Genomic DNA, 13386 nt, shown 5'->3' with positions numbered 1-13386 from the left:
TCCTGCTTCTGCTTACACTCAGTCACCTTTTCTGGATGTCTCTTTCTTTTCTTCTTTAAGTTCATCTTAACCTCTTAAACCTCTCATTTCTTGCTGCTTCAGTTCAGATTCTCATCATTTCCTTTCTGGACTAGTATCACAACAGGCTTGTAACTCCAGTCCTCTCTTCTGATTCATTCTTTGCAACATCAACTAAGTTCTCGTTCCTATGGAGCTAATATTCTACTGGAAGGGGATAAATACTGGACAAATTAACAAAATATATCTCAGGCAGTGATGAGTGTTATGAAGAAAAATGAAAGCAGAGTAAATGAATGGAGAGTGATGAGGATGCCATTTAGATAGGATGAAGGAAAAAGTTAACATTTAATAAGAGGCCTGACAAGGGAGTAATCTACGTGGCGGGAGAGCTATGCAGGTGGGGGCAATAGTAAGTGCAGAGGTCCTGGGGCAGGAAAGTTCTTGGTGTGTTCAAAGTCAGCGTGGCCGGAGTGAGGTGATCAAGGAGGAAAGTGGCAGTTTATGAGGTGAGGGAGGTGGGAACAATGAGTGATCTTTTGGCAGGACACAAAGCTCATCCAAGACATGGGACATAGAGGCAGCTAAATTAGTGGTCCTCAACCCTAGGTGCACATTAAAATAAGTTTAGAAACTTTTTTAAGCATAGTACCTGAATCTGATCCCTAGAAATTATGATTTTATTGGCCTAAGATTGATCTTGAGTAATTGCATCTTTTAAAAATTCCCCCACATAATTCTAAAAAGCAGTTAGTTGAGACTCTCCAACTAAATAAACTTTTGTTGAATGTAATTAAATTGAATTTAACCAACAGCAGGTAATATTAACTCTCTTATTCTAGCAGCATAGTCTTTAAGCACAGCACTAATAAATAAATAAATTAGTGCTAATAAATAAATTAGTGCTGTGCTTAAAGACTATGCTGCTAGAATAAGAGAGTTAATTTGAAATTTATTTTGAAAGCTGTTTTGCTTCTTATTAGTTCTGTGGCTTTATGTATGTTATCTAATCACTCTATGACCCCTCTGTGCAAAAACGGGCATACTGTGTACCTGCTCCCACATATACAATGTTGTGACACAATGCATAATTTGCTATAAAAATGGAGGCTCTCTGGAATGTGGAAGCTCATGCAGAAAAATTGCATATGAGCACCATAATAAGAATAAAGATATTATTGGAAAGCTGTAACTATGCTTGATTTCAAAATAAGGTGTACATTTCAAAAGAACTAGCAACCAACACTACACACAAGATTTTGGTAAGAGTGATAAAAGAATAATGGTTTCCTTCAATGGATATTTAAAAGTGTTTAGCAAAGTTTATTTGTAAGATAAGGTGCCGTGGTGATTTAGAACTGGGAGGGTGTGGCTCCTCTGCTTTGTCCTTGAGGAATCTGAGGTCCAGGAAACATGAGACTTGCCCAGAGCTGTTCAGTAAGTGGTAGAGCCAGAACTAGAATTTTCATCTCCTAACTCAAAACCCAGTGTTCTGTGCCCTAAACTAGAAATCAACTGAATTTATGCATTTGCATCCCAAAATGGAAACTAATTTTTTTAACTGAAAAATGGGAAGTCACAAATGAAAAGAATGTACATAATTTCATCAAAACAGAGGCTAGAACTTTGCATGAAGGGACTTGTAATATTTTATGGGCTTCCTTTCCAGGATATTGCACAAACAGCATTCATAAATAGCACATCTGGGCAGAGAAAATAAGACAGACCTGCTCCTGCCAGTGATAAATCTACTTCATAGGAATATTCTGGGCACTCCTCTGGAGCCATTTCTCTTCTCAGCCATGAGCGCACTATTTATGGGCCTAATTTAGTAACTTCCTAAATTACAACCTGAAGACTTGCAGGAGGTGCCTCCCACAGAGTGTGATTCACTCCCAGGGAGACATAGGGTCCCTAGATGAATCCATGGTTGGCTATTCTGAACCTTGAAGGCTTCTAAGGGAGAAAGATGTTTATAGATTTAAAAAAAAATAATACTGCCTCTCATTGTATAAGAGGCAGAGTTACTTGATGATTAATTGCTGGTGTGATGTTTTAGGAAGAATTATGAATTTTATGATCTTCCAATGATTAAAAAATGCCCTTTGAGGAACTGAACAGCCACAGTAAACACACTGTGTATGTATAAATGTGTTGATTATACACATTGAGGGCAATATGTATGGATGTTAATTTATATTTATGCCTTTTGAGAGCATCGGGAGAACACAGCAAATTCTCACTGAGAAGAATGCTACTCTGCAGCGGAGGAACCAAACACTTGGTAAATGGCTTGTGGATGTTTCTTGATGTGCAGAACCTCCGTTGGATGGCTCCTGAGGTGTTCACGCAGTGCACTCGGTACACCATCAAAGCAGACGTCTTCAGCTACGCTCTGTGTCTGTGGGAAATTCTCACTGGCGAAATTCCATTCGCTCATCTCAAGCCAGGTAAGACACGCTGCAATTGAAGTTTTCCTGTTTGACAAAGTTCACTGGATTTTTATAACTTCAAGAAATTTTTTTTCACAAAATGATTAGTCTCAGTGAGATGGCAAAAGAGGAAGTAAGCAAACAATCTCAGATTGTTTTAAGGTGTGTGCCCAACCCAGAAAATTTGATGACTTAACCGTGATTTCAGACCCAGACACACAGAAATGCAGGTATAAATATATATTAAAGTTTAGGACTTGACTTATTGATTGTTAATAAAACAAGCAAATAACTACGATCATGTGGCATGTGAGGGCAAATAAAGTGGACAATGTGATATTTATTTTTTGAGATTAGATTTTAGAATTGCCCTTTTAACATGTATATAGGGATAAGAAAGTAGTAACACAGAAATAACCTATTAGGGCTGCTCTCTGCTTACCTCACATCATAAAAAAGAAGATTGATTTTCTTAACATTTTTGTATTATATGTGTGTGTGTGTGTGTATGCGTCTATATATGTATCTATCTATATATATGTATCTATCTCTCTCTATATATAGATACATTCTAAAAATGAAGCATGCAGTGAGTCTGGCTTTCATTGATGATACACATTATGCTTTGCTTACATGTAGAAAGTGAAGGTGAGGAATCTAATCACAGGTAGAATATACGCATATTTTAGGTTTAAAGTAAACTTCATTTGCATCTATCTCTCAATTGCATTTGGATTGCTTTCATATCTTGTCACACTAGACAAATCTCCTTAAGGACTTTGCATCCCTAAAACTTAGCACACTTGTAAAGTAGTTGTCAAATGTAATCATAAGTAATGTTTAAATAATTATATTGTAATCTCCTAATGGCCACCCTATAACATTATATAAGAAGGATAAAGTCAAAAGAGATGTTACTTAAACATCCCTTTTAACAAGTTAAAAGTCTTGACCAAGATCAAAATATTTATGAGTCTCATGTACAGAGAGGAAGCCACATCTCATCTCATCTCATACTCTATTTTGGAGTTTTTTTCCCCAAGCTACCATATGGTCTTTTAATTACACTCTGCATAGCAGAGTGCTTTTCATAGGTTATGTGCTCTGTGCATAGTTTGTTTAGCATAATGGTGATGTAATTGTCCTAATTTTTCTCTACATATTTTCTATAGTTTTAAATTAGACTTAACCCTTATTACAGTGTGGATGTGTGGACTCTGTTTTGAGCTGAAACAACATTGCCATTTGTAAGGTCTTGTTCTGATGTCCTTCCTTCTCTCTACCTCTTAGAGTGTGCATCCTGATAAGATTGATGGATATACAGAAAACTGATTATAATTTTAAATGTACTGTGGCGTTTTTTCATAAGAAAGAAATACAGCTCCTTTTGCCTCATCCCCTGTGTCAGTCCATTAACCTGGCCCTGTTGATTTTACCTTCTAATACATGGGTTTCTCTACCACTTACCATCATCCACCACCATCATTTAAACCATTGCAATAGTCTTTTTAAAAATCGGGTTTATTTAGGTATAATATATATGCAGTAAAATTTACCTTGCTAGGTTAACATTTCAATGAGTTTTAATAAATATATACAGCCGTATAACCACAACTGCAATCAAGACGTAGAACATTTCTATCACTCCAAAAAGTTCCCAGTGCCTGTTTGGGATCAATCCACTTCCCACACCTCCAGCCCTTGGCAACCAATGAGCTCATTTCTGTCCAGATAAGCTTGCCTATATACCAATGTCATATAAATGGAATCATGTTGCCGTATTTATCAGTAATTTATTCTTTTTCACTCCTGTGTAATATTTCATATTATAGATGTGCCATGATTTGTTTATGCATACAGAAGTTCATGACCATTTGAGTTCTTCTCATTTTAGAGAAATTAAGAATAAATCTGCTCAAATAATTGAGGCCTTTGTGTGGTTGTTTTCGTTTCCATTGGATAAATGAGTAACAGATGGATTACTACATGTTATAATAAGAGTTTTTCCAAGGTGTCTGTGCCGTTATGAATTTCCAACAGTAGTCGGTGAGAATTTCAGTTGACATCCTTGCCAGCACTTTGAATTGTCTATTTTTAAATATATATGTATATATTAGCCATTTGAGTGGGGAACATCATTGTGATATTTACATTTCTCCAATGACTAGAAATATTGACATTTTTATGTGCTTATTTGGTATCCATATTTCTTTTGTGAAACGTTTGCTTAAAAAGTCTCATCATTTAGTTGTAAGACTTCTTAGATTATAGGGATTATAGGGAAAAGGATTTTATCTGCTACATGTTTTGCAAGGATTTTCCTGTAATATGTGGCTTGCCTTTTTGTATTCTGAGCAACGTCTTTCAAAGAGCAAAATGAAATTTTAATGTCAATGAAATCCATCTTACCAAAATTTTAAATCAATTTGTATCCTATCTAAAATATTTTTGCCTTACTCAAAGCCATAAAAACTTCCTCCTATTTTTTTATAGAAGTGTTGCAGGTTTAGGTTTTATATTTATAAGATCTATTTTGAGTTCTTATTTTTTTAAAGTACCCAGTTTGGGTTGAGCTTGTTATTCTTTGGTTTGTTCATTTGTTTTTTTAATATAGAAGTCCAATTTTTTGGCATAATTTTTCAAAAATATTATCCTTTCTTATTAAATTATTTTCATACATTTTTCAAAAATTGGTTGACCATGTATGTATGCATTCATTTCTGACTCTATTCTGTGTCATTGATCATGTGTCCACCCTTAAATCAATACCACACTATCTTAATATGTTATAATAAGTCGTGTAATTAAGTAATGTGAATCCTCCAACTTTGTTCTTCTTTGTTAAAAAGGTTCTGGCCATTTAGAGTTTTTTGCTTTTCCATATAAATTTTAGAATTGGCTTGTCTATATTCCTATAAAAAGTTTGTTGGAATTTGATTCTATTGCATTGAATTATTACATCAATTTGGGAAGAATGAACACCTTAACCATGTTAGTCTTCTCCTCAATAAACATGGTTTATCTCTATCTTCACTTAGGTCTTCTTAAATTTCATACATTACATATTTTAGCATGCAAACCTTGCATAACTTTTATTATACTTATCTCTATTTATTTTGTGTCTCTTGATGCTATTGTAAATATTACTCTTAAAAACATCAATGTCCTAATTGGAAGTAAAACACTCCTCAGCCAATGCAAAAGAACTGAAATCATAACGAACAGTCTCTAAGGCCACAGCACAATCAAATTAGAATTTAAGATTAAGAAACTCACTAAAAATCACACAACTATATGAAAATTGAACAACCTGCTCCTGAATGAATCCTGGGTAAAAAAGTGAAATTTAGGCAGAGATCAAGAAGTTCCTTGAAACCAATGAGAACAAAGAGACAACATAGCAGAATCTCTGAGATGCAGCTAAAGCAGTGTTAAGAGATAAATTTATAGCGCTAAATGCCCACATCAAAAAGCTAGAAAGATCTCAAATTGACGTCCTAACATTACAACTAAAAGAACTAGAGAACCAAGAGAAAACAACCAGCAGAAGAAAAGAACTAGCAGAAGAAAAGAACTAACCAACATCAGAGTGAACCGGAGGATATAGAGACACAAAAAAACTCTTCAAAAAATCAGTGAATCCACGAGGTTTTTTTTTTTTTTTTTAAAATTTAATAAAATAGATAGACCACTAGCTAGACCAATAGAGAAGAAAAGAGAATAATCAAATAGGCATAATAAAAAATGATAAAGAGGATATACTTCTGACTCCACAGAAATACAGACAACCACCAGAAAATACTATAAATACCTCTATGCAAATAAACTAGAAAATCTAGAAGAAATGGATAAATACCTGGATATGTACACCCCTGCAAGACTGAACCAGGAAGAAGTTGAATCCCTGAGTAGACCAATATTAAGTTCTGAAATTGAAGCAATAATAAATAGCCTACCAACCAAAAAAAAAGCCCAGGACCAGAAGGATTTCAACTGAATTCTAACTGAGGTACAAAGAGGAGCTGGTACCTTATTTTCTGAAACTATTCCAAACAATTGAAAAGGAAGGACTCCTCCCTAATCCATATTATGAGACCAGCATCATCCTGATACCAAAACCTGGCAGAGATATAACAAAAAAAGAAAACTTCAGACCAATATCCCCGATGAACATTGATGCAAAAATTGTCAATAAAATGCTGGCAAACCAAATCCAGCAGGACATCAAAAAGCTTATCCACCACAGTCAAGTTGGCTTCATCTCCATGATGTAAGGCTGGTTCAACATATGCAAATCAATAAACGCAATTCATCACACAAACAGAACTAAAGAAAAAAACCTCATGATTATCTCAATAGATGCAGAAAAGGTCTTTGATAAAATTCAACATCCCTTCATGTTAAAAACTCTCAATAAACTAAGTACTGATGGAACATACCTCAAAATAATAAGAGCCATTTATGACAAACCCACAGCCAATATCATATTGAATGGGCAAAAGCTGGAAGCATTCCTCTTGAAAACTGGCACAAGACAAGTATTCCCTCTCTCACTACTCCTATTCAACATAGTATTGGAAGTTCTGGCCAGGACAATCAGGCCAAGTGAAAGAAATTAAACATATTCAAATAGGAAGAGAGAAAGTCACACTGTCTCTGTTTGCAGATGACATGATCCTATGTCAAGAAGACCTCATTGTCTCAGTCCAAAAACCTATTGAGCTTTAAGCAATGTCAGCAAAGTCTCAGGATACAAATCAATGTGCAAAAATCACAAGTATTCCTATACACCAACAATAGACAAGAAGAGAGGCAAATTGTGAATGAACCTGTCACTCACAATTGCTATAAAGAAAATAAAATACCTAGAAATACAACTAACAAGGGAAGTGAAGGACCTCCTCAAGGAGAACTGCAAACCACTGATCAAAGAAATAAGAGAGGACACAAATAAATGTAAAATCATTCCATGCTCATGGAGAGAAATAATCAATATCATGAAAATGGTCAGACCGCCCAAAGTAATTTATAGATTCAATGCTATTACCGTTAAATAACCTTTGACATTCTTCACAGAATTAGAAAAAAAAAATCATATGGAACCAAAAGAGCCCATATAGCCAAGACAATCCTAAGCAAAAAGAACAAAGCTGGAGGCATCATGGTATCCAACTTCAAACTACACTATAAGACTACATAACCAAAATATCATGGTACTGGTAAGCAAAAAACAGACACATAGACCAATGGGAGAGAATAGATAACTCAGAAATAAGACCACACATCTATAACCATCTGATCTTTGACAAACCTGACAAAAACAAGCAATAGGGAAAGGATTCCCTATTTAATAAATTGTGCTGGGAATATTGGCTAGGCATATGCAAAAAACTGAAACTGGACCCCTTCCTTATGCCTTATAAAAATATTAACTCCAGATGGATTAAAGACCAATGTAAAAGCTAAACTATAAAAACCCTAGAAGAAAATCTAGGCAAGATCATTCAAGACATAAGCATGGACAAAGATTTTATGACAAAAATGTCAGAAGCAATGCAGCAAAAGCAAAAATTGACAAATGTGAGCTAATTAAACTAAAGATCTTCTGCACAGCAAAAGAAACTATCATCAGAGTGAACAGACAATCTACCAAATAGGAGAAAATGTTTATTATCTGTCTATCTGAAAAAGGTCTAATACCCACAATCTACAAGGAACTTAAACAAATTTACATGAAAAAACAACCCCATTAAAAAGTGGGCAAAGGACATGTACAGACATGTCTCAAAAGAAGACATTTGTGTGGCCAACAAACATATAAAAAGAAGCTCAACATCACAGATCATTAGAGAAATACAAATCAAAACCACAATGAGACACGATTTCATGCCAGTCAGAATGGCGATTATTAATAAGTCAAAAAACAACAGATGTTGGCGAGGCTATGAAGAAATAGAAATGCTTTTACACTGATGGTGGGAATGTAAATTAGTTCAACCATTGTGGAAGACAATGTGGTGATTCCTCAAAGGCCTAGAATGTGAAGTATCATTTGACCCAGTAATCACATTCCTGGGTCTATACCCAAAGGAATATAAATCATTCTGTTATAAAGATACATGCATGCTTGTGTTCATTGCAGCACTATTCACAATAGGGAAGAGATGGAATCAACCCAAATGCCCATTAATGATAGATTGGATAAGGAAAATGTGGTACATATACTCCATGGAATATTTCGCTGCTATAAAAAAGGAACAAGATCACGTCCTTTGCAGGGACATGGATGGAGCTGGAAGCTATTATCCTCAGAACACTAACACAGGAACAGAAAACCAAACACCACATGTTCTCACTTATAAGTGGGAGCTAAACAATGAGAACACATGGACATAGGGAGGGGAACAATGCATACTGGGGCCTGTTGGGGAAGGCCGGGGGAGGGAGAGCATCAGGAAAAATAGCTAATGTATACTGTGCTTAATACCTAGGTGATGGATTGATAGGTGCAGCAAACCACCATGATACATGTTTACCTATGCAACAAGCCTGCACATCCTGCACATGTTTCCCGAGAACTTAATAAAACAAAATGAATCAATGTCCAATTTTTTGCTACTATTAATATATAGAAATATAATAATGTTTTATTACAATCTAGTACCCCACAAACTTACTAAATTTACTTGTCCATCCTAGTTCTCTTTTTTGTTCTTTCTTTCTTTCTTTCTTTCTTTCTTTCTTTCTTTCTTTCTCTCTCTCTCTCTCTCTCTCTCTCTCTCTCTTTCTTTCTTTCTTTCTTTCTTTCTTTCTTTCTTTCTTTCTTTCTTTCTTTCTTTCTTTCTTTCTTTTCTGTCTGTCTTTGCCTTTTTGAACAGTCAGGGACCTCCAGTACAATGTTGAATTGAAGTGGTAAGATATATACCTTAACTTTGTCTATTTCTCAAAATGTTTCATCTGCCATCACCCTAGTGCAAACTGCCAGCTTTATCGCTTGAACTTCTGAAATTGTTTTTGGCTGTTCTTTCTTGGTTTATTTTTGTTTTCTTTTCCTCTCCAATCTCTAAACATCCACTGAAATGATATTTTAAAAACATAAACCTGATATATTACCATTGCTTAAAATTATTGTATGGCTTCCCATATTCTTAGGATTCAATCTCAAAATTCTTACTATGTCCTGTAAAACTCTCCCTGATTCTGTACCTCTCACATTACTAACACTAGTTCACTTTCTATACTCTCAGTATGTTGCATTTCATCTGACCTCTAGGCCTTTTCACAAGTTCTGTTTCCTCAGTAAATGCAATTAATGATGACTACCACAAAAATTACTGTGAGCATTAAATGAGATGATGTTTGTGAACACACTTTATAAACTGCAAACTCTCTGTAAGGTGCAAGATTAGGGAAAAGTGTAACACAAGGTCAAGGCTCCCTTTGATTCTCTACTTTAGTGGCACTCTCATTCTCTAGGCGGCCCATGTAGAAATTTCAAAGTCGTCCTTGACTCCTCTTTAGTTCTCATTTTATTTATCTCTTTCTTTCTTTTTAAAATTATTTTCCTATTTTTGGTTCTACAGTTTACCTCTCAAATCCATCCAGTTATCTCCATTTCCACAGCTACTTCCTTATTTCACATGTCGAGTACTGCACATTGTCTTAAATAGTATCCTGTCTTCAGCCTTGCTCATCATCTTTTTTCCACCAATCACTAGATTTAGCTTTCTAAAAATGCAAATTTGAACATAGCACTTCTCTGACTTAAAATTCCCAGTGTTTTTCTTTTGCTCTTAAGATAAAAACAATATGTCTTAACACAATCTTCAAAGCCCCTTATGATTATGTCCCTGCCTGCCTCCCGGCCTCCTTCTCACCACATGCAGCCTGTCATCCAGAGTCATCCCAACCACAGGAAACTTTCATTTCCCCAGCATGTCTCCTCTTACCTCCATGCCTTTGTGCACATTAGTCTCTTTGTCAGAGACACTCTTCTCCACTTTTCATTACACTAACTCCAATTTATTTTAGGTCTTGGTCTAAATGTAATTTCTTTCCAAAAATCTTTCTTAATTCTCCAATATCAAGTTATGTGCAATTTCCTCCTTATCCCAAGTCACCATTTATCATTGTATTTGTTGCATTTTACTCACAGTTTTGTAATTTTCTCTACTTCATTAGACTTTGCTAATTATAAACTGAATACTTTAAAAAGGTAAAGATGGCCCTGAGATTTTAGTTCATGGACCCCTGAAATAGTTACCCATTTTAGAGGGAGAATATTTAATAAAATGTTGAAAGTCTTGCCTAAGAGTAATTTTATTCCAATATCCCAGATATTAAAATGTATAGTACTTTATTGGAAAGAGAGTTTGTTTATGATAGATGCTGAATTTTTCAAACTTGGACAGTTACCATGAATCAAGAAACAAGATGTCTAATATCATTGCAGTGTTTAGGCAATCTAGCATATGTTCAGCAATAAATTATGTGAAGCATCAGATTCAATATAAGCTACATATTAGCCATTTACAATGAGGAACGAATCCATGACTCCAAAGTGAGACAGCATTATCAATTATTGTAGTAGCAACATTACACAGGACTCATCCTTCTGGATTTAGCAGCATACTACCTCCTGGGAAAAATATAAACAAAGAACACCAATATTAGCATTGACTCCTACACAAGTGATAGGTATATATTCAGAAAAGCTTGAAGTTAGGGTCTCTTTTGCATCTCACATGTTCAAATCAACCTGTAATCACAGGTTTAGGAAAACTGAAAAACCATCACATCCACCACCTTAAAGGTCAAATAAAAAAGATCAAATGCACACAGGACCATGGGAAGCATGCAGATGCTCAAGGCTGAACAGTGTGTTGAATAAGAAATCACGTGCTCTGACTCATGCTTCAGCCAAACAGCACTGAGCAGGAACATAGGTATACCCACGCTGACCATATCAACTAATTTCTGCTTGTTAATTAAGAAATCTATACATTTTTTAATGTTGGAAATTAATTCAATATTTTAAAGAAAACATTTTTCAGGCTAACACTGTAGGGACTAAAGAGAATTGGCATGTGTCTTGTGACCTTGTGCAATTTATTTAACCTACCTATACTTTAGTTTATTATTTTTTATTCTTAATTCTTTCTTTTATGTTATTATGGATACATAATAGTTGCACATATTTACAGGGTACATGTGATGTTTTGATTCAGGCATAAAATGTGTAATGATCAAACCAGAATAATAGGGATATCTATCTTAAGCATTTATCATTTCTTTGGATTAGGGACATTCTAATTCCATTCTTTAGTTGTTTTAAAACATGCAGCAAATTATTGTTAACTATAGTCACTCCATTATGCTACTGAATACTAGATCTTATTCATTTTATCTAACTGTATTTTTATATCTATTAACTGTTTCCACTTTATCTCATCTTCTCCACTACCCTTCCCAGCCTCTGGTAACTATCATTCTACTTTCTATCTCCATGAGTTCATTTTATTTAAGCTCCCACATATAAGCGAGAACATGTGATATTTGTCTTTCTGTGCCTGGCCTATGTCACTTCACATAATGACTTCCAGTTCCATCCATGTTGTTGCAAATAGGATTTCATTCTTTTTATGTCTGAATAATATTCCTTATGAATATGTACCAAATTTTCTTTATCCATTTATCTATTGATGTACATTTAGGTTGATTCAAAATCTTTACTATTTTGAATTGTGCTGCAGTAAACATGGGAGTGCAGCCATCTCTTAGATATACTGATTTCTTCTCTTTTGAATATATACCTAACAGTGTGACTGCTGGATAATATGGTAGTACAATTGTTAGTTTTTTGAGAAACCTCCGTGCTGTTCTCCATTGCAGTGGCTGTACTAATTAACATTCCCACTAACAGTTTATGAGAGTTCCCATTTCTTTGCATCCTCACCAGCATTCATTTATTTTTGAAATGGATATAATAATAAGACCTACTTCAAAAGATTAGAGCAGTGGTTGACAATAATAAGCATTCAATAAATGTTAGCTATTATTATTATTATCTTTAGGCCACCATAGAGTTCTTTCTTTCTATGAGCCAGAAACTGTGCCATAGTAAGCAGAAAATAAAGAGGAATAGGTCAGTGACCAGGCCATCAAACTACTCATAGTATAGAGAATGAGTGACAGAAGTAAAATCAGCAGAGTAAGTCTCAACTAGAGAGAAGCACAGAGGGCTAAGGATGCTCCCTGGAAGGGCCTTTTACCCAGACTGGAGGTAGTAAAAGGATATCAGGGAAGGTTTCTTAGAACAGATGATACCTGAATGCACCTTTAAAAGATGTCTACTAATTAAATAGGTAAACTATGAAGAGGTGAGTAAGATGATCCAGAAGAAAGCTATACCGGCAAGATCCAGAGCCCTGAGAAATCCACAGACAGTTCAGTAGGGATGAATCAGAGAAGACAAGGACATCAGTCAAACAACACAGACTATAAATGTAAAACTGGAACCAGATGTTGAAGGTCCTTGTACAACTCAGGGTTCTCCAGAGAAGCAGAACCAGTGAAATATTTCTATTTATATCTATAAGAGATGATTTATTGTGGGAATTGTCTCATATGATTATGAAGGCCAAGAAATCCCACAATATGCTGTCTGCGAACCAGAGAACCCGGAAAGTCAGTGATGTGATTCAGTGTGAATTCAAAGTCCTGAGAATCAGCAGGGTCACCACTGTAAGTTCCAGAGTCTGAAGGCCCAAGGACCTGAAGTGCTGATATCTGAAGTCAGGAGAAGATGCATGTCACAGCCCCAGAAAAGAGAGCTAATTCACCCTTCCTCTGCCTCCTGATTCTATTGGGGCCCTCAAGGGATTGGATGATGCCAGCCCACATTGGTGAGGGTGTATCTTTTACACTCAGTCTACGA

General features: G+C 35.4%; 1 protein-coding gene across 8 annotated transcripts in view; it reads left to right on the top strand.

Annotated features, from left to right (window-relative positions):
* The window catches only part of TNNI3K (TNNI3 interacting kinase), a 304917-nt gene that overhangs the window by 203784 nt on the left and 87747 nt on the right, over positions 1 to 13386 (top strand). For all 8 annotated transcript variants that reach the window (XR_013411799.1, XR_013412320.1, XR_013412556.1 and 5 more), the window contains 1 exon segment: positions 2336 to 2468. Coding sequence is in view for 5 of the 8 variants with exons in the window: in NM_001204800.3 (NP_001191729.1) it covers positions 2336 to 2468 (133 nt within the window). In the remaining 3 variants the exon portion in view is untranslated.

This window comes from Macaca mulatta, chromosome 1 (assembly GCF_049350105.2).
Source record: "Macaca mulatta isolate MMU2019108-1 chromosome 1, T2T-MMU8v2.0, whole genome shotgun sequence".
NCBI classification, from domain to species: domain Eukaryota; kingdom Metazoa; phylum Chordata; class Mammalia; order Primates; family Cercopithecidae; genus Macaca; species Macaca mulatta.
The sequence above is the reverse complement of the archived record's forward strand: the minus strand, read 5'-3'. Positions and strand labels throughout refer to the sequence as shown.